This window comes from Polistes fuscatus, unplaced genomic scaffold (assembly GCF_010416935.1).
Source record: "Polistes fuscatus isolate 324 unplaced genomic scaffold, CU_Pfus_HIC Scaffold1, whole genome shotgun sequence".
Taxonomy (NCBI): Eukaryota; Metazoa; Arthropoda; class Insecta; order Hymenoptera; family Vespidae; genus Polistes; species Polistes fuscatus.
Window position 1 is genome coordinate 2,680,110 of NW_025112997.1, and position 24,345 is coordinate 2,704,454.

Below are 24,345 nucleotides of genomic sequence, written 5' to 3' on the forward strand. Positions count from 1 at the left end.
TTTTATATAAATTAAAGAAAAAAAATTGTCAACGAAAAAAATAAATCAAGAAAAAATAATATATGTTATAATAAGCATGATCGAAAAAAATCAAATACATATACGTGTATACATATATATATACACTCCGTAGATATGTTTTTATATACGCATAAACAAGACTCATTTATATTAAAAAAAAAATATATATATATATAACATTGTAATAATATTAATATCGAAATGATTTCTTTTCGAAGGTAAATATCAATCAAATCGCCTAATTGAATGTCGCGAATCGATTATATCTCAGGTACGAAAATATGTCGTTTCGTTTAAGATAATCGTTTAAAAATAGTAACTAATACGTAATTATTATATATATATATACACACACACGTATACTTTGATCAACAATATCCCTCGCAATATGTACAAGGTGTCTGAAGTTTTTCCAATAAAATCGTGTCAGTATATATAATGCACGAAAATGTGAAGACAAATTTAATCCGAAAAAATCTTAGACACCCTGTATATTATAAACATTTAATATATATGTATATACATATATATATATCTTACCGATTGTTCTAATTAAACAATAATTATAAAAATAACACAAAGAACGTTAACAATGTACTCCGGAACATAATAATTAACCAAAGCACGTCTCTCAATTGCCAAATCGTAGTATTTAGAAATAAAAAAAGAAAAGAAATCTTTTAATTTAACGTTTTAATCGTTAAAATGAAAGAATGACATATTATAAGAAAAAATATAAGAAATAAAATCACTTACAAAGGCATGATATGGAGAAACGAATAAAGAAACGAATACAGGTATTATTATTGCCAAATGTATTTTTTCGTATCGATCGATAAGCTCGGTCGGTAAATTATACGACGAATAAAAAAATAATAAATGAATAAATGCAAAAAGAAAAAATATTAAAAGTAAAAATAAAAATAAAAACTTTCGATGTACTGATTAGATTTTTTCCGAGATTAGGAAGTTTCATAGCGCAAATCTAAGATGCGTCTTTTTAGATCTCTTACGTCAGTAATTGTGATCTTATTAGAAATATATAATATGTAATGTAAAATTAGAGATCTTACACTTTGAAAAAATGATAATGATGGTAATGACGATAATGATTATGATGATTAATAAGAAACTGATTAGATCGATACAAAGAGAAAGAGAGAGAAATAATAATAATAATAATAATAATAATGAATTATAAACGATAAAAGTAAAAAAAGAAAACAAGAACAAAGAGAACAATTATTTCTAGTCATAAATATTGAATTATTTCTCTCTATGTAATTTGTACATTTATATTTATTGTTAATATAAATGAAATAACGAGAAAATAATCAATGATTTATTAATGATTTAGAATATACTTGCTAATGATTTTCTATTATTTATGTATAAAAATGTCAGTTCCAAAATAATAGTACTTTAGTACCGTCCTTTAGTATTCAATTATGTTAATCATGATTTATAATATAGTAAGTTATTTAATTAAGATTATTCCTCTTAATGTGTTAGTTTACACATACGTGTGAAACAAATAATTTGATAATAATGACTATTATTTGTAAGTCCAAAAATAAAATTAAATTCATTTGATTTAATTAAATGAAATAATATATATATATGATACAAAATAATTGCATTCCATATTTGGAGGATTCTAAATATATATAAAAAAAAAATAAATCACAAAAAACAATATTATTTCATTGTTAAAACTCTAATAGAAAATGTATCATTAAAATAATGTTCTTTTATTTATGGATTTACAAAGAGACTGTCGTAATTACTGAAATAATTATTGTACTTCATTTTAACAAAAAAGAAAAAAAGGAAAAGAAAACATTGATATTGTTTGTATGGACGAAAATTTGAAGACAGTATAAGAGGAACATTTTTAAAATTCGTCTAATTTATTGAGAAATTGAATGGATGAAAAAAAGGAATTCTGTACAAAGTGAAAAATACGAAACATTAGCGTCCGTAAGAGAAATTGAAGTAAAGGAAAGAAAAGAAACGAAAAGAAAAAAATCTAAATAAATAAATAAATAAACAACAATAATAATAATATTAATAGATGAAATTGTTTGAGGGTTTTATTTCATCGGATATCTTTAGATCATATGTTTCTTTCTCTTTCTCTTTCTATCCTGGTATATTCCTTGAACTCATGATTCCGGAAATAATCTACAATCTGTGTATTTGTCCTCACACTCATCGGAGTTCCTCTCGAAGTCTTCTTTAGACGGAAACCAAGCTGTAAACGAACCAATACCATTTGACTTCTTGTTCTTCAATGACTGTTGAACAGATTTGATCACTATGGATGTTTTACATAGTAACAATCTTATGCAGGGAGAATCAAAACCGTCTATTGTGTCCATCAATTTATCTGTAAGTGCATCGTTTCGTGCCTCATCCAACAATATTCTCATCTAAACATAAACGGAAATAATATTGTTTTACAAATTGGATCGATCGAGATGTTTATACGATTATTCCGTTTGGTTTATTTCTTTTTCTTTTTTTTTTCTTTTTCTATTTACGAAACGCATCTTAAGATCCCGATGCGTGTTAGTTTTATTTTGTCTTTTGGTTTTTCTTGTTTTTGGAAATATTTTTATTTTATTTAACGAATAACAGTAAAACAAGTTTTTTAAAAAGAATAATTTTAGATGCTTAAAAAAAAAATAAGAAGAAACAATATTAATTAATAAGATTTGATATTAACTTTATCGTTTTTATTTTCTAGGATGAATTTCAATGGATCCCAAGGAGGGGTTGATTCATCGTTAGATTCATCTTCGACGGATCGATCAACTTTGTCGGTTTTCACTGGTGGTAAGTCGAACAGTGAACTGATCTAAAAAAAAAAAGAAACATTTAAAAATATGTTAAAATAAAATGTTAACGGAAGATCAGTGATGGAGCTACAAATGTTCGTGGCCCTGTTCCTCCTCCCTTTCCGTAAAATATAATTTCATGGTTCAGAAAAAAAAACAACTTACATTACATTGTATAAAGATTATTAATATTAGTATTTAATGTTTTAAAGTATAAAATTTTGCTTTTTTTCTCAAGATTTTAAATTCGCAAATTCTCTAATTATATATTTTTTGCATATTTTATTAAAAAGTTTTCATTTCCTTACAGAATGATTTATTTTATTTTATTTTCGTGACTTACCATTTGTGCTAAAAAAATTACACTGTTAACGGCAATGGCTGCAATCTTTTGCGAATCAAGACCGAATAATCTGAAGAATGCCGATATCAAATTGGTCGGTCGAAAATCTTGATTTTTGTTTGGTTCTTCTTCTTCCGGATCTCCGCGTTTTGACGTGTATCTTTTATCATCTGAATTGAAACTTTTAGATACGAGATTGGTAACGTCTTTAACAATTTCCAGATAATCGTTAGCATATCGTAAACCAGTTTTGATTTTATTAAACATTCCTATATTTAATAAATGATTTGAAAAAAGTAATTTGTGTATTATTATTATTATCATCATCTTTTTAATTTATTTGTTGAACAGATGTTGAAAAAAAGAAAAAAAGATAATAAAGAACAATTACCATCCGCTTTGGTATAAACAATCGAATCGAAAATGATTAAAATTAAAACAAATTGTAGGATCACTTTAACGCAAAACATTTTAACGCTATGAAGAATATTTCAAGACTGCGATGAGAAATTTTCGTTCTCCGTTGTAACGGGTGTTCAAAAATAATTATCCTGCGCGTTTTAATTGACGTACTCGTCCGCTCTGTTGATCAAGCATTTAGAAAAAGAAAAAAAAAACGAGAGTAACAGGATGACAAAGAAACAACAACCCGGTTTTCACAGTTTCGGTTTGACCACAGTACACGATGATTTCTAATAGAATTTTTATTTCTTTCATAATTATTTTGTGGAATTTTCAATGTGTAAATTTGTTTGATATTTATCAAGATGAAATTGAAAGTTTGAGCGAATTACCTATGGATAAATTGATCAAAATCAAATCATCGATTAAACCAATATTGGGTTAGTAATAAACAACAATACATTTTTATCGTAATAAGATAAATGTGCGGTTGAAAATTTAAAAAGAAACACACATTTTAAATAATTAATGAAAAATTTCGACTCTATTTATAATTTTTAATAATAATAAACAATACATTTCTATAAAATAATAATAATTAATTAATAAAGAATACATCGTACTCTTGTATTAACTGTGGATTTTCAAATATTGCAAATGGAAAAATAAATACAAAATAAATATGCAATAAAAAGTACAAATTAAGTATCATTAAAAAGTTTTAAATATTAAATTAATAATCAAATTATTTTGAAAACAACAAAATAATTATATTTCATTAAGTTATTCAAAGTTGAAACTTAAACCACTCCCCTCTCATACATACGAAAAAAAAGAAGTTAAACAAATACAATTAATTCCTATAAAAGATTTTGTTATTAAAAATTTAACATTTTTTTTAGGAGGGGAGGAATGAAATTCACACAACACACACACACACACGCAAATAAAATTAACTCGTTGACAATAATGTGAAATAAATGAATTTCAGAAACATCGATGATGGTTAAGAAATCCGACCAACCGGAAGGAAGAATAAAATCGACATTACCAATAGCCATGCCGTTGAAAAGAAATTACAAATTACCTAAAAGACGTGGCGATCATTACGAAGAAAAAGGGAAGGATACTAAGATATCAAAAATATTTCAATTAGCTGTAACAGCACTTTCGTTCTTGGCATTTGGCGGATATCTTTTGACGTTGATCATAACTGCGATTAGAAGAAATTCGAACGCGGCTAATACCGGAAACGTAATCGTATTTTCGGTAAATTTTTGTAATCCTTTTATTACTTATTTATTTTTTTTTATTCTCTTTAACATAAATATATATATTTTTGCGTTAAACGTCAAATAATAATCTTCTTTTTCATAGAATTTGCAAAGTCCACAAAAGAATCAACGACTCAAGAGGAACCTTTTAATTTATGATCCTACGGAAAATAATTTTCAAACCGACAAACTTTATCAAGGAATGATCATGTTGTCGCGTACTTGCGCGCGTTTCGAACGTTAAAAAGAAAAAAGAAAAAAAAAGGAAAAGAAAAAAAAACCATTTCATTTTCTCACGCAAAATATTTTTCCACGTCGTATGACAATAATTTTTTTCCGTATAAAAAAATAAAAAGGTAGATAAAATAGTATTAAAAGATAGAACAATAAAGGTAATAGTAATAGTCAAAGATATAAAGTATAATAAGCGCGTGTTCTAAAGTATAAAAGCCATCGGATTGGTGATTTTAATCGACTACTGAATCGAAGCTTTGATTATCACAAATCCGGTGGTGGATCCTCGAAAATCCTAAAACCTAATAAAATCGAATAGAGGACCACGATGTGTACATATCTTCGAAGAATATTCTTGGCGTGTGGGTTGAGGCTGCTTCAAACATGGCTCTTCAAATAAACACCTAAGTGACTGTATACTCTAAAGGCCCACGTAGAAAGATAACCATATGGCTACCACCGGAGGTATCATAGACGTCTCTCTAATATTTTCTTCCTTTTCCTTCTTTTTTTTCTATTTTTTTTTATTCTAATATCTTCCAATTACGATCATTATAAACAAAAAAATTACATATATATATACATTAATATTATTTACAATATTTTTATATATTTCATTGTTTCAAATTATTTCACTTATACGTAAATATCAAAGTATCACGCGTATATGTGAGCGTTATATTTAATTTATCGTTTAATAAATAATTGATGATCTTATTATAATTAAAAATTGATCATTGTTAAGATTGATAGATCATCATTATATTCGTCGTGATCGTTATTATCATCATCATCATCATCATCATCATCATCGGTTTTGGAATAAGAAGGAGTTTTCAAATAAGCCACGCCTACATCACTTTCGTTAACCAATCGCAGATAAACTCTGTACGAAGCTGACTTGAAATTTTTCAACTCTTCAGGAAAACCTGGCTTCTCTTACTCTGGCTAAGTTAAGCAAAGCAAAACGTTAGGATTACCCTTATGCACTTTCATTCAGTGATCATAATCATTTCGTGCGTGATTAATAAATAGATCGATGTTCATTTAACAGATTAATCGTAATCGTTTTGTTCTGTGTTAAATAGTGATGGAAAAGATTGATCGTTTTATCGACCTTATATCATCGTAATTGAATTATTTTCAAACTATGAATACCGAGAATACTAATCTCTTAGATAAAGTTAATCGTCCTAAGGTATTGAAATTTGGCGTTGAACGTATTTTGTCCAATGAATTTTCTTCGAAGAGGACAGGTGAGAATATTAATATTTATAAATGATTAATCAGTTTGAATTTTGTGTCATCGGATAAAATCATATGGAATATAATTATGCAAACGATTTCATTCGATTTTTTTGCAAATTTGATTTGTTAAAATGTTACATTTGCTATGCTTATTCCTACTTTCTTCCATTTTTGAAATTATATTTACTTACATATTTTATCGCTTTTCAATAGTTTTTCTATAGTAGATATTCTAATTATAGATTTTTGAATTATAATATTGAAACTGTAAACATAATATTAATTATTATTGATATCTATAATTGGATATTATAATTAAAATATAACGCATCAAAAACTAAACAATAATTAGTCAGTGTAATAAAATTTCTAGATTATATGTAATTAATAATAAAAATAATGAGAAAATTATAAATTAATATATATATATAAACGTTATATTTATATATAAATAATAAATCAAATTATATTTTTATATATATATTCGTAATGTCCAAAGCAATACGTCCAAATCCGACATCGATGATTCCATCTCAAGATATATTGAGACCACTGGCAGTACAATTTTCCACAGTGGCATGTCCTTGTCCCGGAAGTTGTACAAGTTGCGATCTTCGTACAAGTTCCGTTTATCCCTTCAGACAAACTCCAATCGAGACTCAAACAACAATGATTAATTATCAAAGAAATCATTCCGACAATTATGGAAATTTATATCGACCAGCTGCCATTCGTGCTATATCAAGAGGTAAAAATTTACACAATTTATTTTATTACAAAATTTATTATTATTATTTCATTGCTATTTTCTCCCTCCTCTTTTCTTACTATTCTTCTTTTTTTATTTTTTATTTTCTTTCTTTCAATCATCGAAGAAATAAAAAAAAATCCCTAATTAAAGTACATCGTATAAGATCAGGATTACGTCATTAACAAATGCCACCATATGGGTTTGTTTGAACCGTTTTGGTTTTCCTAATAGCACAAGCAGCAAACAAAAAGGAAGGAAAGAAGGAGCAAGGAAGGAAGCAAGCGAGCAAGCAAGCAACTAGGCCAAAATATTTATGCGCCAATGTATTCTCGTGTTTCCTGTCTGTGTTTAAACGACATCTTAAGTGGCACCGTGCGTTTACAACACTTATAAACAGCGGTTTAACCGCTTGTCTTTCATAGCTTTATAGTTTCAACCTTTTCAGTGGCATCGATGTGCTTTTCTGCAGCCACTTTTCTACAGAACTAACCAACCCTTCCCCTACCCCCTACTCCCTACCCTTCCCTGCACCCTCTTACCCCCTCCTCTTTCTCTCTCTCAATCTCTCATTCTATCTTTTTCTCTCTTTTGTTCGAATATAACTGACGTTAGAGAAAAAGAGAGAGAAAAAGAAGTGGAGAAAAGGAAAAGGGAGAGGGGGGGATGAATTTTAAACATCCTAAGTGGGTTTGAATTAAAGACATTTAGATTTTTCTTTTCTTTTTTTGTTTTTTTTTTCTCTTGTTTTATTACATCTTCGAAGAAGAAATAAAAGTTAGAAAGATGAAGGAACGTTTTTTTTTTTTGGCGGGAAAATATATTGGACGCATATGAATTTTTTCTTATTTTTCCTTTTTTTCGAAGAATACCAATAGGAATCCGAGAATAGGCTATGCGAAATCTTAAAAATATCTATCAGGCGTACGGATATTTTCAGAACTATGTGTAAATTTTCGAACGGATTTGTTGTTGCATACTTTTTAATCTCATAAAACACGGATTGTAAATTAAAGTCAAAATTTTTCTAAACTTTATCGATGATACTTTTTTTTCTTTTCTTTTTTTTGGGGGGGGCTTGCTTCTCTTCTCTCTTTTTGGGAAAGAACACGATTGTATGAAATTAAGTTTCTTTCCTTTTTTTTTGTTTTCTTTCCCCCCCCCCCAATAATATTTACATGCATATAATTTGTTTTTTTATTTATTTTATTCAGTGACAACTACGGCGGCATCGTCAAATATCGTCAACAACAACATGGAAACGAATGCCAGAAGAAAAAGATCTTGGTCCAGAGCTGTGTTTAGTTCGTTGCAAAGAAAAGGCCTAGAGAGGAGATTTTCATTGCAAAAATATATCACCAAACCCGACAGAAGACAATTGGCTGCTACTTTGGGATTAACAGATGCTCAAGTATATTATTTCATTTCTTTTTTATTTTTTTTTTTTGAACGATCAATTTATTCTCAATCATCTTATCGTCGTATCTTATCAGGTTAAAGTTTGGTTTCAAAATCGTCGAATGAAATGGCGGCACACCAAGCAAGGTGAAAACAATAATTCATCTATAGCCGATCCGGACTCGACTCAAAAAGAAATCCCAACAAAAATTGTACAAAACGCGACGACGACGAAAATTGTCGAAGGAAAAACCATTATTTCCGAAGACGAGGAAGATATCGAAATACAAGTTGACGTATAATAATAATAATTATAATCGAAACAATTATTTGTTACGATGAACATTTTTTTCTAATCTTTTTGGACTTTAATTTCGACCGATTTAAGTCTCGTACATCTCAACGATGCAAAAACATTTCCTAAGGAAAGGAATAATTTAACGTAATAGAAGATAAATAATAATTAATGATTTTGAATTAGAAAAGAAGAAGATTAGAAAAAGTATGAAAAAATAAAATTTTATTGCAGTTCTTTCTCTCTCTTTCTTTCTCTTTTTTTTTTAAATCTAATTTAAAAATATTAACAGATCGATGTGTAAATATATTGTTTTTTTTTATAATTGTGTATGAGGTGTTTTCTATCACTAAGGAGCACGTGGTTAGCTCGCTAATTTTATCACTAGATGTCATGACCTGTATAAAGTATTGCATATACCAAGGGGCACATGGTTAGATCGTATAACATGTATAAAGTATTATCAACCACCAAGGAACACACTTTTAAAATTCATTTCCTGATCTATCCTTACATGGTTACATTGATCTATACAGACGATATTAATTTATAAAATCACGATCTTAATACAAAATATCACTCATTTTCGTTTCGAAGGACGCAATTAATTGTTTCTAACAAATCGGCAGGTTGAACTTCAGTAGATATTAAATTATAAATACATTTTTCTTCAATTTCGATTATAAAATCTTCCAAGACAGTTTTTAACATTTTCAGATCAAAAAAACAATGATTTTTACCATATTCGTATTTATCAAAGGAAATCGTTTTAATTCCTTTAGTAATAAAATCTAAACGTTTCTCAGCGATGAAAGATAAGAAAGAATAAAATTGTCCGTAATTCATACCATGAGAAATTTCCATTATTACTTGACAATGTTTATCCCAATCGATCATATCCTTAACATCATCAACTTCTTTCATGACGGAAGAGAAATGTTCTTTTAAATCCAACCATACAGCGTTTATGTTACACCCATTGATCCAATTATGATTAATAGAAATAGTATCTTCCTATTGAACGACACTTGACTTGTTTACAAAATAATTCTAAACGATTTGCATATATACCGAAAAATACTTACCAAATTCCAGACTTGATGATGCCATCCAGATGGAACAAATATAATTTCACCAGGTTCTTGTATTACCTCTATACATTTAAGATTGTTGTCATCGTAATCTTTGTATTTACTACGATCCTTAAGATCATCAGAAAATACATCGTACGCTAATTCACCGCGCACGTCACGAAATTGATTCTCTTGGTTTGGCGGAATGAGCAACCAACGTTTTCTACCAACGATATTGGCAGACCAGCTGTACGATTGGAAGACGTCTTTGTGCAACGGCGTCCTGAAAAATAAAAATCCAAACGGTAATTAAGAAATGATGTTATAAGAAAAATAAAATATATTATTTAATTTACCATGTCCCTTTTGGACCCATATAAACAAACATATAATCATCATTTAATTCCGGTTTAGCGATGTAATACTCATTCAACCAATCAGAAGCAAAGTAATAAGGTACTTCGTAATAAACTAAATCGGCGAATTCTTTAGCGCAGTGCCAATCCTTCAGATACAAAAGCGGCATATCGTCAATATAATTATTCCTTCTATATTTAACCCAATAATCTATATACTCTTGCATATTCATGCTGACCCTAAGCTGAGAATTGAAATGTTTTTTTCGACAATTGTATATCGGTACTGTTACTTGACCTGTTAAATGATTAACAAAAAAAACCACTTTAGAAATTATGAAATATTAAGATTTAAACAAATAGATCATATAAATTATTATCTTTATAATAATATAAATAAAGGAACAATATTGTTCTTAAAAAAATAATATATATTTTGCAGGTTTATTTTTATTTGTAAAAAATATTGAATAACGTTTACCGAACTGTCCGGCGAGATATTCAAAATTTGGCGCGTCTTTTGATACCCATTGGTGCCTAGATGGCCAACAATCGGTAATCGTTGAATCGAAAATGCATGGTTCATTGTTAATTAAATAATTATGAAAAAATTCATTATACGTTAATTTATGATCTACTTTTTTCACCGCTTCAATCTTTAAAAGATGTTCATTATTTGATGCTATTTCACTTTTCGTTATTTCGATTACTTTCCACATTATTTACATCACACTCGTCCAATTATATTATAACTTATTGTAATAAATGTGCTAAGATATGCATCTATAAAGAGAAATAATATTAACAATTTTAGAAAACATATGTATATATATATTCTTACAAAATAAAGAAATATTAAATTAAATTATAATAAATAACGAAACATATATATCAAGAAACAATACCCGAACGCAAGGACCACTTTTTTCTTGACACTATTAATTTCGATAAACGCACAGTCAACAACGACAAGGATGAATTAGAAAACATTTTGAACAGTGGCTGTACAACGCACCAAAAGTTTGATTTTTTAACAGATAAATGTCTATACCTGATATATATATTTAATATACTAAATTCCAATAAGAGAAAATAAGAAAATTGATCGAAGTAAATAAAAGGTTAGAGTAGAAATGAAAGATCAGCTGATAGCGCGAAACTCGCCAACACTACTGCCATCTGTGAATTCTATGAATTATTTGCAGAGGGGAATTTTTAAATTTCACTACTAAATTGTTTTCCACTATCTTCCAAAGTTTGAATTAATAATAAAACAATTTAAAAACGTGTTCTACACTTTAATTAAGAACGTTATCGACCGATGGTATATACCAGAATCCATCTAACAATTATCTTTACACAAGGAATAAAATTACTCATTAAATTTCACTCACAAAGCGTCAAAGTATCGTTAAAAATGTATCTAGGGATAATTAGCAAAAGGTATCAATTTTCTTAGAACGCGTTTTGATGTCTGAAATAGCAGATTAAATAATAACGACGGTATAGACACTCTTCGTGTTAGAATAGAGTTTAAAATAAATTTTAAATATAAGAGGAAGTCACGCGAGATCATGAAGAAGTATTTTATAATTACAAGACAGTCTTTTGATCGCGTAGCGATACGTAGCATCAAATAATAATAATTATCCTTGGTCGGTTGGTAATAATTAATAAATTATCGATCGTTCAGCGAGTTCATTCGTTTATTCGTTGATCGTACAGCATCAATGGTACAGCCAGTTATTAACTTTGTAGTGTTTTCTAAGTATATATAATGTTTTTTCTTCGTCGATAGTTTTCGAAAAATATAATTTTCAATAATGACGTTACTTCGTATCAAACCAAATCAAATGATTCGTATATTGGAATTGACCGGAGGTTTTACCAGCACTTGGCCGCCATCGCAAAATGCAAGCCGCTTGGAAATGATTTTACGAGACGTCGGTTGGATTTTTGGAATGTTTAATGCAATTTTCGTATTATCAGCATTGTTTAATGCAGATTATCATAATAGAAATGACGTTGTTTCTTTGATGAAACCTTTATGCGAAACGACTACTCTAACCGATGTTATATTTGCGTTAATTTTGTGCAGAATAAAGAGGACTCGTTTTCAGGTGACTCGAAATCGTTATATATCTATGATTGACATTAAATATAATATTGTAATCCCAAAATAAATTTATTAGGAACTCATGGAAGAGGTAAAGGAATTTATTAGAACTTGTTCTACAGAGGAAGAAGCAATAATGCAGAAATATATAGATCATTCTTCGATCTCAACAACAATGGCGATTTCGAACGTAGCAGCTGCCTTTGCATTTTCTTTTACACCATTATTCACAGAAAATGACGTTCCTGGAGATGCAATGTTTCCATTTAATTTGAAACCATTGCACGTTAAAATTCCAGTTTACGCGTTGGCTGTAATACTTCTCTTTCAAACTGCATTATGCGTTTGCGTTGATTTTATGATCGCTATGTTAATGTGGTACTCTTCTACAAAATTAGAAATTTTAGGATTAAAATTGGGCAATGCTACGGACAAATACAAAGTAAGAGATTGCGCTAAGGAACATCAAGAAATTTTAAAGTAAATATTTATTTTACTTTAATTCATTTTCTGATCATTACTTTAAATTTTAATATTCAGTTTTTATTTGTAGTTTTATATCCAAAACACAAAAAGTTATTGGAACTTTATTGTTCAAATCTAACGTGACGATGGGTGCTACTGCAATTGGTGCAACATTTTCGCTTCTACATGTGCGTTTATAATCAAATTAATAAAAATACAGTAAGACCTCTTTTTGTGCGGTCCTTTTTTATACGATTTTATTTTTGTGCGATTTGTTTTGTGCGATTTTATTTTTGTGCGATTTGTTTTGTGCGATTTATTTTTATGCGGTATCTAAATCTCAGCAGCGTTGCTACCAGTTTTATGTTTTCTTTCAATGTACATATACATGTGTGGACGAACTGATTACATGGTCTCCTTGACGACGATGTATCCGGACTTCGCGACGCTGTTCATCTGATTTAAACAATCTCCTAACAATTATTTAATTTGATTGAAAGCATTTTCACATCTATATTTCGCAAATAATTGATGTATTTTCTAAGTGCGACTTTTTTTATGCGGTCCCTATCCACCGCACAAAAAAAGGTTTTACTGTATATCGTACAAAGTTGTTTATAATATGTAAGTATTTATAAAATTACCGAATATTTTTTTGTACGATTTCTTTTATGCGGTCCCTATCCACCGCACAAAAAGAGGTTTTACTGTATCTTAATATAAATATCAATTATATAACAAGATTATTAACTAGTCAGTATGAATAAATCTGACTCTTACAGCATGAACCAATAAACGTAGAACTACAGTTTATTTGCATGGTGATAGCTAGCTATCAAAGATTATATGTTACAGCTTTACCTGCTGACGATTTAAAAGAAATAGTAAGCATTATTTTTATTTATAATCATCGTTCATCTTTTCTTCCTTATATATATAAACGTTACTAATAATTATTTTATTTATATATAATTTTGTAGAGCGTGAAACTAGCGACATCGGCGTACAATTCGAGATGGTTCGAAGATCCAACCAAAATGGCAGTAGATGTACGCATAATAATATTAAGAAGTCAAAAACCTATTTTGATTTCAATGGGTAAATTACTTCCCAGTTTAACTCTTGAATATTATGCGAATGTAAGAAAACATGTTCAAATATTATTTAGTACAAAAGAATTCATTTGATAATTCTGATTTTTTTATCTTTCACAGTTCTTTTACACAGTTTCATCGTACTTTATGACAATGAGACAAATGATAGACGATTGAAATTAGATTTTAAATTCTCAGTTTATATTATTAAAACATATAATGAATGCATAACTACATTTTTTTGTTTGGATTGTATTTATAGTGTTTATTAAACGTTCTTTCCAATTCCAACAGTCCGTAACTTTTATATAATTTATCTATCTTAAATCCGGACTTGACTAATAAGAAAATCCTATTAAAAATTGTACAAAACGTGACCAAAATTATGGAAGGAAAAATTGTTCATTTTAAAAACGAGGAAAATATCGAGATACAAGTTGACATATAATGATAACTATAATCGTCGCATTTATTTCTTAGGATGAGCATTTTCAGATTAAAGAAACAAGGATCCTTATCGTATAGAATAAAATTGTTTGTAATTCATACCATGAGAAACTTCCATGACTACTTGAAGATGTCCAGCACAATCAATCACATATTTAACATATTCGAATTCTTTCATAATGGAAGTATAAATGCTATTTTGAATCCAGCCATATGGTGTGTATGTTACATCCATTGTTCCAATTTTGATTAACAAGAATATACTCAACCCAATAATATGAATAATCTTACAGATTCATGCTGACTTTAAACTGAGAATTGTAATGTCTTACTGGACAATTGTATATTGGTACCGCTGATTGACCTGTTAAATAATTAGGAAAAATACTTTAAAAATTATAAAAAATATGATTTAAACAAATAACCACTGTTAAATTAGATGCACACACAGTCAATAACGACAAGGATGAATTAAGAAATATTTTGAGCAGACGATCTACGACATATCAAAATGTAGACTTTTTATAACAGATAAATATCTATATCTGATAATTATATATATTTATACAAAAGTCCAATAAGAAAATAAGAAAATTGATCCAAGTAAATAAATGGTTACAATAGAAATGATTGTATGTAGATGAACTGTAGATAGCACAAAAGGAACAAATATCACTGCTCAATGGTAAAGAATTATTTGTAGACGGGAATTTTTAAATTTCACTACTAACTTGTTTTCCACTATCTTTCAAAGTTTGAATTAATAATAAAACAATTTAAAAACGTGTTCTACACTTTAATTAAGAATGTTATCGACCGATGGTATATACCAGAATCTATCTAACAATTATTTCTACACAAGGAATAAAATCACTCATTAAATTTCACTCACATAGCGTCAAAGTATCGTTAAAAATGTATCTAGGGATAATTAGCAAAAGGTATCAATTTTCTTAGAACGCGTTTTGATGTCTGAAATAGCAGATTAAATAATAACGACGGTATAGACACTCTTCGTGTTAGAATAGAGTTTAAAATAAATTTTAAATATAAGAGGAAGTCACGCGAGATCATGAAGAAGTATTTTATAATTATAAGACAGTGTTTTGATCGCGTAGCGATACGTAGCATCAAATAATGATAATTATCCTTGGTCGGTTGGTAATAATTAATAAATTATCGATCGTTCAGCGAGTTCATTCGTTTATTCGTTGATCGAATAGTATCAATGGTACAACGATTTATTAACTCTGTAGTATTTTCTTAATGTATTTAATTTTATTTCAATGGAGTTTCTTCGTCGATAGTTTTTGAAAAATATAATTTTCAATAATGACGTTACTTCGTATCAAACCAAATCAAATGATTCGTTTATTAGAACTAACCGGGGGTTTTACCAGCACTTGGCCGCCATCGCAAAATGCAAGCCGCTTGGAAATCATTTTACGAGACGTCGGTTGGATTTTAGGAATGTTTAATGCAGTTTTCATATTGTTTGCTTTGTTTTATGCAGATTATTATCATAGAAATGACGTAGTTACATTGATGAAACCTTTATGCGAAACTGCTACTCTAACCGATGTTATATTTGCATTAATTTTGTGCAGAATCAAGAGGACACGTTTTCAGGTGACTCAAAATTGTTTTATTTCTATTATTGACATTAGATAAAATATTATAATCAAAAAATAAATTTATTAGGAACTCATGGAAGAGGTAAAAGAATTTATTAGAACTTGTTCTACCGAGGAAGAAGCAATAATGCAAAAATATATAGATCATTCTTCGATCTCAACAACAATGGCAGTTTCGAACGTAGCAGCTGCCATTGCATTTTCTTTTGCACCATTATTCACGGACAACGAAGTTCCTGGAGATGCAATGTTTCCATTCAATTTAAAACCATGGCACGTTAAAATTCCAGTTTACGCGTTGGACGTAATACTCCTCTTTCAAACTGCATTATGCGTTTGCGTTGATTTTATGATCGCTATGTTGATGTGGTACTCTTCTACGAAATTAGAAATTTTAGGATTAAAATTGGGCAACGCTACGGACAAATACAAAATAAGAGATTGCGCTAAGGAACATCAAGAGATTTTAAAGTAAGTATTTATTTTACTTGAATTCATTTTCTCTGATCATAACTTTAAATTTTAATATTCAGTTTTTATTTGTAGTTTTATATCCAAAACACAAAAAGTTATCGGAACCTTATTGTTCAAAACTAACGTGACGATGGGTGCTACCGCAATTGGTGCAACATTTTCGCTTCTACATGTGCGTTTATAATCAAATTAATAAAAATATCTAAATATAAATGTTAATTACACAACGTGATTATTAATTGGTCAGTATGAATAAACCTGACTCTTACAGCATGAACCAATAAACATAGAACTACAGTTTATTTGCATGGTGATAGCTAGCTATCAAAGATTATATGTTACAGCTTTACCTGCTGACGATTTAAAAGAAATTGTAAACATTATTTTTATTTATAATCATCGTTGTACATTTTTACTTTGCGTTATTAATAATTTTATTTTATTTATATATAATTTTGTAGAGTATGAAATTAGGGACATCGGCATACAGTTCGAGATGGTTCGAAGATCCAACCAAAATGGCTATAGACGCACATATAATAATATTAAGAAGTCAAAAACCTATTTTGATTTCAATGGGTAAATTACTCCCCAGTTTAACTCTTGAATATTATGCGAATGTAAGGAAACATATTCAAATATTATTTAATATAAAATAATTCGTTTGACAATTTTTATTTATAAATCTTGTGTTTTTTTAATATTTTACAGTTCTTTTACACGATTTCATCATACTTTATGACAATGAGACAAATGATAGACGAGTGAAATTGGATTTTAAATCCACCGTTTAATTATTAAAATATATAATTAATACATACCTATATATTTTTGTTTCGATCTTATGTCTGCAAGTGTTTTTTAAACGTTCCTTTCAATTTCAACAGTTCGTTACTTTCAACTTTATAATTTGTCCATGATAAACAAATTGTCGATTTAATATTTGATAATTGATTGAACTATGCAACACAAAAACTCTTTCTTCATTTGTTTACTTTCAATATATTTTGAAAATAATTTAATGCATGATGCACAATAAAAAATATACTAAAATATAAGCTGTTTATAGCAATGTAAAAAGCACATATCGTTGCATGAACTAAACTAGTTACATAAACGAATCTACGATGAAAACAACTCTTATCCAACCCTAAGCATAAAAACTGAATGAAAGAAAGAAGGAAACGAATATTTTCTTCTATTACTAGGTACTCAATTGAACGATAGTTTACTTCTGCATAACTGCACACACCCCTATTTCACAATAGGGTGGTAATTGTACAGTACTAACGATACCATGATTACATACTACTTTCTCAAGAAGTATAGTTTTTAATTTATTAATCGATAGCTTATCCCTTTCATAGCTTATACCACAAGTAAAACTAATAGCATGAGAAGGTTTTTATTGAAAATATGAATCAAACTACCCTCGTAGTAGAATGGATAGTTCTATCAGGTGGAAAAAATGTTTAATCCACTAGGGGAAACAGGGAAGATTATTTCCAGAAGAAAAAAAAAGAAGAAAAAGAAATAGGCGGAATAAAAGAGTAATTCGTGATTTTTTAATACTGCGTATCCCTTTCCCAACATCACCAAGTGTTTTATTTTTTCTTTCTATTCTTTTTTTTCTTTTTATTCAATTTACACACGATGTTACCGAAGTCATCACCGGAAGCAGCACTCCTCTTTACAAAACTTGCCGTTGGATTAGCTTCATCTTGGCCACCATCCCAAACGGCTAACAAATTTCGAATTCTTATTTTTGATATCTCATGGTACGCGTTATTTGTAAGTGGATTGTTTTTATTATTTCCATTGTTTAACACTATTTATGTGTTACGAGATAATTATGTCGTAATAAGTAAATCCGTTTGCCTATTTTGCGCCGTTATTCAAGTACTTTTGAAAATGATATTCAGTCGGCTTCAACGAACACAATTTCAGGTACGATATCAATTTTTTTTATAAACTTGCAAAACTCCAAAAAAATGCATTCACTGTATATATATATATATATATATATATATATAAAGTTGGCAATTACAATAAGTTCCGCTATATTTTTTTTAATTTCAACAAGGGAGAATAGATTATTGATTAATTAGTTGTTAATTTTTATTGAAAAATAAACTTTCAACACCAAATTTTTAAAAATAGTAAGAACTTAATTGCCAACCCAATAAATATATATGTATATGTTGTATTGTATATTATATTATTATATATACATATATATTATGATAACGCATATTCTTTTATTTTTATTTTTATTATAATTTTGATTTTTATTATCTAGGCATTGTTCTTTGAAATGGAAAATTTTTGCCGTAACGCAGACAAACAAGAGAGATCCGTATTAGAACGAAACGTAGAAAGGTGCAAATTCGTACATATTACTTACACATTGGGGTGTTATCTTACCGCCGTTATAATCATTTGTGGTCCTTTGTATACAAGTCAAAATTTTCCAACCGATGCAAAATATCCTTTTGAAATAGATCATCATCCAATAAAGGAAATCATTTTCTTACATCAAGCATTAGTCGGATTGCAAGCATCTGCTGGTTTGACCATTGATTGTCAAGTTGCACTTCTTCTTTGGTACACCGGTGCCAAATATGAGATTTTGACAGAAAAATTGATGGATATTCAGAATGATAATCAATTGAATTCTTGCTTGAAGAAACATCAAGAAATTATTAAGTAATTAATTAATATTCATTTCGATTAGATAAAGGGTTATTGGGTCATTGAGTATGAAACGTTAGATTATTTCAATTAGTTTAAGTAAAAAAATCGAACATTTCGTACTTAATAATCTAATGGATATGTTATAAGAAACTATTTCCTACGTTGCCTAAAAACGCCTGGCATTGCTAACAATTCCTACATTTCCCACTTTCCCTATAACAGATACATCATCAATATGTGATTGTAAAATTCGAACGATTACTTCTTCTTTTTTTTTCCCCAGATATACGGAACAAGTAAAAGGTGTGGTAAAATATTTGATACTAACAATCGTCGCTACTACTAACGTAGTCATTATTTTTGGTGGTTTAAATATTGTTAGCGTAAGTAATTAATATTTACAATTGTTCGATTTATTAATTGTTAATGTTATAGGGAATGTGTACAATGTCTAGGCATTGTCCACAATACCGAGCCGTTTTTGTCAATGTAGGAAACAAAAGAATTGTTTGTTGTACACATTCCCTATAACATTAAAATTTATCAATTGAAAATTGAAAATAGTATTTCAAATACGATAGCAACAACCACTAATCGTGAAAGCTCAATACATTGTTATCGTTATCAGTGCGAGTACTGAACTTTTTATTTGTGCTTGGCCGGCAGACAATTTAATTACAATGGTACTTTTTTATATTTTGTTATAAATAACTTATAAAAATTTCATATTCATTTATATATTAGTCACGTCTTAATACACATTGTTAATTTTATTTCAGAGTCAAAATATTTCCCAAGGCGTTTACAATTCTAATTGGTTGTCAACTAAACCAAAAAATAGAAGAACTATTATCCAATGTATTTTGAGATCACAAAAGCCTGAAAATATTCATATTGGAAGTGTCCTTCCAGCATTATCCTTGAAATATTACGCTTCTGTATGTGCGTTTAATTTTTGAGAAACAAAAAAATGTAAATATATATAATTACTTATTCTCCGATAATATTTTAGTTCTTATCAACGTCGTTTTCTTACTTCACCACATTACGTGCTACTCTCACCGACAACTAAAAAGGGCACAGAACGTTAATTTTCACTGTAGAAAAACGCCATATATATATATATTACCAGAATAGTGGGAAATCATACAATGTTAGCAATTCCTCAGCATTGTCTTCAATGCAAAGTGTTCTTCGGCAACGTCGGGAATGTATTCATATTTCTCACATTTCCTAGAAATGCTTGAGGATGACAAATGAGAAACCGGTAAAGTAAAAAAGCAGTTATAAAATATTTCCTTCTAAACCTGCTTATCTTCTGATACGATAAGGAACAAAAGATACAGATGTTCTATGGTAATCTCTATGAATATCGGTCTAAACATAATATAATCTTTTACTACGATGAGTAACAGTGGGCCCTAAATAATTTTTTAAGTATAATTATTAAGTAATTTTTAAGTATAATTATTTATTATACTCACGTTATTAAATAATTCAACAAAATGTTTGTTTTATCCACGTACACGCACACATACAACAACACACCCAAGAGTTTCAAATGCAAAAGATATTTTTCAAACGTATTATTCTTTTTCTACCTGACGATGAATTTTATTTAAAAACCGTAAAGGGAAACAACATCGTGAAAGGTTCAACCCCTTTTGTCTACCCCACAATCGTATAATAATCGAAGAAGTATTATCTCATAGATAATAGGGGAAATAATGATAGTCTGTAGTTAAAATTACGAATCGATACGAATTCAGCATTTAAACCGTGTGCGTAAGTGTATACTTAACTTCCTTATTTATTATCACTAGGAAGGATACAATTTAAAATGGAATTACTGGTTACGTACGTAACACGGTAAGAAAATTTTGATTTATTCAAAGTGGGAGGAGTTAACACGTCAGTCAGTCAGTCAATTCACTTAGTCAGAATTTCTCAAACGATTCTTTTACTCGAGGATTATTAATGAACCATTTTCTCTTCGGAAGGGAAAACAAGGTACATCAAAGGAAATGAACAAGTGTTAACATTCACACACTTACATAAACAGACGTTTTATAACAGCATTTGAAGAAGAAGAAGAAGAAGAAGAAGAAAAAGAAAATGTTTAAAATATCCCCTGAAAAAGCGATTGTTTTTTTAAAAGCCAGCGTCAGTTTGACTGGCTGTTGGCCAATCACATCAAAAACATATTCGCATATTATTTTATTCGAACTTTTATGGTACATTTTATTTGCCAATAATTTATTTCTTTTATTCCCATTGATCAATGCAACTTATGAGAACCGTGCCGATACCATACTTTTGACCAAATCAATTTGTTTGTCTTGTGCTGTTGCACAGATCACTTTTAAGATGATATTATGTCGTCGTGAACGTTCTCGATTTCAAGTAAGTTGATCTTCTTATGTTAATCAAATTTATCTTTATTATAGAAACACACGCATAGACATTATTCGTGGTAGATCGATATAATAAAAAATCATGTTAATTATCTTAAATAATATACGTGGATGGATTGAAAAGTTTTGAGATTAACACGCGAGAGGAATTAAAATGTTCTGAGCTTTATGATGATTTTTCGTTTGACATGTTACGCTCAAAACTTTTCAACCCATTCACCTAAATGTGTCAGAGATCAGTTAAACGAAAAATGAAAGATTGTAGCATTAATTGTGTAAGAGTATGAATAGGGGTCCGAATATATGTAAGCACTATCATATATACTGTATGCGGTCAGGCGTCGAGTTTATGAACAAAAAAATTATGAATTGCACTAAGTTAACGAACCTCCTGACTTAATTACGCCCCACCTTATAGAGTTGTCTGTCTTAATATAATATAAATTTAATAAAAATAATTACAATAAAAAATGTAGACAAAAATAAATGTAATCTATTAGTACACAAAACATAGTTAAATACGAAAGTTACACTTAAAATGTATATATTACCTACATACGCATACACACATACTACACACACACATATACAAACACTGGTTTTTTCTTTTTTATAATAATTCATTTATTTAATATAATTTTATTAATTAAATGTCTTTTTTTTGTTTGTTTGTTTGTTTGTTTGTTTCAGTCGTTGTTATTAGATTTGGAAAATTCTTGCAAAACTGATATCAACGGAGAGAAAATTATTCTCGAAAGATTTATAGACAAATGCAAATACGTTTATGTAATTTACATGAGTTTATGTTATTTAACAGCTATCATCGTTATCTGTAGTCCATTGTACACTACTCAAAAATTTCCAACGACTGCTAAATATCCCTTTGTTGTCGATTATTCACCAATTCGTGAAATAATATTTCTGCATCAGAGTTTAGTAGGTTTACAGGTATCAGCTGGTATGTGTATCGACTGTAAATTGGCTGCACTTCTTTGGTACGTTGTTGCTAAATTTGAAGTACTGTCAAAGGATATAAGAGAATTTAAAAACATGGAAAAATTGAATGCTTGTATTATGAGACATCAGGAAGTGCTCAGGTAACGAACGAGAACGTGACATTGCATCGTTTAAGAAAAAAGTATTTCGTTACAGGTACGCAGCTGAAACTAAAGATGTTATTTTGTATTTGGTTTTAACTACGATACTAACGACTACCATGGGTATTATATTTGCTGGTTTAAATATCGTCGATGTAAGTTTAAAAACATTATTATTAACGTTATTATTTTAGTTATCCTGTATATGAATTGTTGGTAATAAAATTATTAATAATATACAATGTTTATTATTATTATAATATTTAGATAGATATAAGATATCTCGATAATCACTTTTTATCTAATTGAAAAAATTAAAAACGTATTTTATATACCGAAGTCTTTGTTTATAGAATTTTTCTTCTCGGTTATAATCAGAATTGCGATTGAACTACGACTTTTGCTAGAGATACTCTGTATTTTTTGTATTATCAAAAAATTTAATATAATATTAACGTTTATTTGTAATTATATTAAAAAAGTATGATGATTAACGTAATAATTTATTTTTACTTTTTTTTTATTAACATTAGCAACAACCATTGGCAGTTAAAGTACAATACGTCTTCGTCGTGTTCGTTGCAAGTGCAGAACTCTTTATTTATGTTTGGCCTGCTGATAATTTAATAAATGTGGTAATTTTTGTTAATTTCTTATTAATTATATTTATACATAATTATTTTATCATTGTATTATTTTCTTTAGAGCAGTAACATCTCTTGGGACGTATACAATTCGGATTGGTTAAAAAGTGGTCCTTCTGTAAGAAAAAATCTTATACAATGTATCATCAGATCGCAGAAATCGGAAACAATTCACGTTGGAAAAATAAAGATGCCATTGTCTTTTCAATATTATGCTTCTGTAAGTATATATTTATTAATTGTATAATGTTCATTTTATCATTTTACTTTTTGAAACGTAAATATGAGTCATTAATAATTAAATAATAATATATTCTATGTGTGTGTGTGTGTGTTTTCAGTATTTGACTTCATCTTTCTCTTACTTCACCAGCTTGAGAGCAGTGCTTAGAAAAAGATACGATTAGATTATTTAGAAAAAAACGATATATATATATATATATATTTGATCTATTAAAATAATTTCTTTCTCAAAAGCATTATTACCTTGGTTGTATTCCTAGTTTGCTTGTCCTCAAATCTGTTAAATTTCAATATTAAGTAAAGAATGGAGACAGTCCTGTACAATAAATAAAAACTAAGAAATAATATGAAACACGAATGAAAATATAATTCAATCAATGAACGTAGAAGGAATATCAACGCGTATGCACATTTATAATTTTAATTTTAAATCTTGAAAAAACTATGAAAAAAAAGAATAGTAATATACTTTTTATTACAAATATTCACGTTTTAAATATTTTATTAATGACATTATTAGCTGTAAGATATGCTAACAATAAAATACGATAAAAATTGTTGTCTTCTTTCTTCCATCACTCAATATCAAATTAAATATTAAGTAAATATATATATATACAGATACGCATTTACCCTTTCATTACTGGTAAACCCATATAAGAATTATCAATGAAAACATCCCACCAACCCATATATGTGCCGTCTATATTTATATATGGGGCCTTTGGGCCCCACCGTACCCATATATGGGGCCTTCGTGCGAGTCTGTGTACGTACGAGCAAATTTATAT

The 24,345-nt window shown here is 28.8% G+C and overlaps 7 protein-coding genes across 9 annotated transcripts; 6 read left to right on the forward strand and 1 right to left on the reverse strand.

Annotated features, from left to right (window-relative positions):
• Window positions 1-2,261: 2,261 nt before the first annotated feature.
• On the forward strand, window positions 2,262-5,540 carry LOC122521604. 2 transcript variants are annotated; one of them, XM_043642452.1, is made up of 4 exons: window positions 2,262-2,412; window positions 2,771-2,859; window positions 4,598-4,875; window positions 4,984-5,540. In XM_043642452.1, the coding sequence occupies exons 1-4, from the start codon at window positions 2,345-2,347 to the stop codon at window positions 5,122-5,124; spliced, it is 576 nt and encodes a 191-aa protein (XP_043498387.1). In that variant the 5' UTR covers window positions 2,262-2,344; the 3' UTR covers window positions 5,125-5,540. The 2 variants fall into 2 exon arrangements, with proteins under 2 accessions (XP_043498387.1, XP_043498394.1); XM_043642459.1 differs by lacking the exons at window positions 2,262-2,412; window positions 2,771-2,859 and adding an exon at window positions 3,550-4,046.
• A 353-nt stretch (window positions 5,541-5,893) lies between these two features.
• Window positions 5,894-8,810, forward strand: LOC122521054 (H2.0-like homeobox protein). The gene is made up of 4 exons (XM_043641467.1): window positions 5,894-6,370; window positions 6,862-7,110; window positions 8,325-8,521; window positions 8,604-8,810. Exons 1-4 carry the CDS (start codon window positions 6,265-6,267, stop codon window positions 8,808-8,810), a joined length of 759 nt encoding a protein of 252 aa, XP_043497402.1. The 5' UTR covers window positions 5,894-6,264.
• Window positions 8,811-9,128: 318 nt separating this feature from the next.
• On the reverse strand, window positions 9,129-11,404 carry LOC122521589 (2-oxoglutarate and iron-dependent oxygenase JMJD4). 2 transcript variants are annotated; one of them, XM_043642443.1, is made up of 5 exons: window positions 11,284-11,404; window positions 10,714-11,015; window positions 10,233-10,530; window positions 9,889-10,159; window positions 9,129-9,817 (listed from the first exon to the last, which is right to left on the reverse strand). In XM_043642443.1, exons 2-5 carry the CDS (start codon window positions 10,949-10,951, stop codon window positions 9,380-9,382), a joined length of 1,245 nt encoding a protein of 414 aa, XP_043498378.1. In that variant the 5' UTR covers window positions 10,952-11,015; window positions 11,284-11,404; the 3' UTR covers window positions 9,129-9,379. The 2 variants fall into 2 exon arrangements, with proteins under 2 accessions (XP_043498378.1, XP_043498370.1); XM_043642435.1 differs by having other exon boundaries at window positions 11,138-11,404.
• Window positions 11,405-12,055: 651 nt separating this feature from the next.
• Window positions 12,056-14,084, forward strand: LOC122521143 (odorant receptor 30a-like). Its single transcript, XM_043641620.1, has 6 exons — window positions 12,056-12,352; window positions 12,425-12,828; window positions 12,902-13,001; window positions 13,596-13,697; window positions 13,794-13,952; window positions 14,028-14,084. The coding sequence occupies exons 1-6, from the start codon at window positions 12,056-12,058 to the stop codon at window positions 14,082-14,084; spliced, it is 1,119 nt and encodes a 372-aa protein (XP_043497555.1).
• A 1,602-nt stretch (window positions 14,085-15,686) lies between these two features.
• On the forward strand, window positions 15,687-16,762 carry LOC122521152. The gene is made up of 3 exons (XM_043641633.1): window positions 15,687-15,983; window positions 16,056-16,459; window positions 16,535-16,762. The coding sequence occupies exons 1-3, from the start codon at window positions 15,687-15,689 to the stop codon at window positions 16,644-16,646; spliced, it is 813 nt and encodes a 270-aa protein (XP_043497568.1). The 3' UTR covers window positions 16,647-16,762.
• A 1,353-nt stretch (window positions 16,763-18,115) lies between these two features.
• On the forward strand, window positions 18,116-20,228 carry LOC122521254 (odorant receptor 30a-like). Its single transcript, XM_043641830.1, has 7 exons — window positions 18,116-18,253; window positions 18,762-19,168; window positions 19,440-19,539; window positions 19,592-19,645; window positions 19,738-19,839; window positions 19,930-20,094; window positions 20,169-20,228. Exons 1-7 carry the CDS (start codon window positions 18,116-18,118, stop codon window positions 20,226-20,228), a joined length of 1,026 nt encoding a protein of 341 aa, XP_043497765.1.
• Window positions 20,229-20,405: 177 nt separating this feature from the next.
• Window positions 20,406-23,559, forward strand: LOC122521260. The gene is made up of 5 exons (XM_043641840.1): window positions 20,406-20,428; window positions 22,191-22,667; window positions 22,723-22,848; window positions 23,077-23,083; window positions 23,201-23,559. The coding sequence occupies exons 1-5, from the start codon at window positions 20,406-20,408 to the stop codon at window positions 23,378-23,380; spliced, it is 813 nt and encodes a 270-aa protein (XP_043497775.1). The 3' UTR covers window positions 23,381-23,559.
• The last annotated feature ends 786 nt before the right edge of the window (window positions 23,560-24,345 follow it).

Coding starts and splice junctions, on each gene's coding strand:
- LOC122521152 (XM_043641633.1), top strand. CDS start 15,687: ATGACGTTACTTCGTATCAAACCAAATCAAATGATTCGTTTATTAGAA. Junction 15,984..16,055: donor TCAAGAGGACACGTTTTCAG/GTGACTCAAAAT, acceptor TAAATTTATTAG/GAACTCATGGAAGAGGTAAA. Junction 16,460..16,534: donor GAACATCAAGAGATTTTAAA/GTAAGTATTTAT, acceptor TTTTATTTGTAG/TTTTATATCCAAAACACAAA.
- LOC122521143 (XM_043641620.1), top strand. CDS start 12,056: ATGACGTTACTTCGTATCAAACCAAATCAAATGATTCGTATATTGGAA. Junction 12,353..12,424: donor TAAAGAGGACTCGTTTTCAG/GTGACTCGAAAT, acceptor TAAATTTATTAG/GAACTCATGGAAGAGGTAAA. Junction 13,002..13,595: donor CAACATTTTCGCTTCTACAT/GTGCGTTTATAA, acceptor TGACTCTTACAG/CATGAACCAATAAACGTAGA.
- LOC122521054 (XM_043641467.1), top strand. CDS start 6,265: ATGAATACCGAGAATACTAATCTCTTAGATAAAGTTAATCGTCCTAAG. Junction 6,371..6,861: donor ATTTTCTTCGAAGAGGACAG/GTGAGAATATTA, acceptor TAATGTCCAAAG/CAATACGTCCAAATCCGACA. Junction 8,522..8,603: donor TGGGATTAACAGATGCTCAA/GTATATTATTTC, acceptor GTATCTTATCAG/GTTAAAGTTTGGTTTCAAAA.
- LOC122521254 (XM_043641830.1), top strand. CDS start 18,116: ATGTTACCGAAGTCATCACCGGAAGCAGCACTCCTCTTTACAAAACTT. Junction 19,169..19,439: donor AAACATCAAGAAATTATTAA/GTAATTAATTAA, acceptor TTTTTTCCCCAG/ATATACGGAACAAGTAAAAG. Junction 20,095..20,168: donor CCTTGAAATATTACGCTTCT/GTATGTGCGTTT, acceptor ATAATATTTTAG/TTCTTATCAACGTCGTTTTC.
- LOC122521260 (XM_043641840.1), top strand. CDS start 20,406: ATGACAAATGAGAAACCGGTAAA. Junction 20,429..22,190: donor ACAAATGAGAAACCGGTAAA/GTAAAAAAGCAG, acceptor TTTTATAATAAT/TCATTTATTTAATATAATTT. Junction 22,668..22,722: donor AGACATCAGGAAGTGCTCAG/GTAACGAACGAG, acceptor ATTTCGTTACAG/GTACGCAGCTGAAACTAAAG.
- LOC122521589 (XM_043642443.1), bottom strand. CDS start 10,951: ATGTGGAAAGTAATCGAAATAACGAAAAGTGAAATAGCATCAAATAAT. Junction 10,531..10,713: donor ATATCTCGCCGGACAGTTCG/GTAAACGTTATT, acceptor ATCATTTAACAG/GTCAAGTAACAGTACCGATA. Junction 9,818..9,888: donor ATCATCAAGTCTGGAATTTG/GTAAGTATTTTT, acceptor GTCGTTCAATAG/GAAGATACTATTTCTATTAA.
- LOC122521604 (XM_043642452.1), top strand. CDS start 2,345: ATGTTTTACATAGTAACAATCTTATGCAGGGAGAATCAAAACCGTCTA. Junction 2,860..4,597: donor TTTGTCGGTTTTCACTGGTG/GTAAGTCGAACA, acceptor AATGAATTTCAG/AAACATCGATGATGGTTAAG. Junction 4,876..4,983: donor GAAACGTAATCGTATTTTCG/GTAAATTTTTGT, acceptor TCTTTTTCATAG/AATTTGCAAAGTCCACAAAA.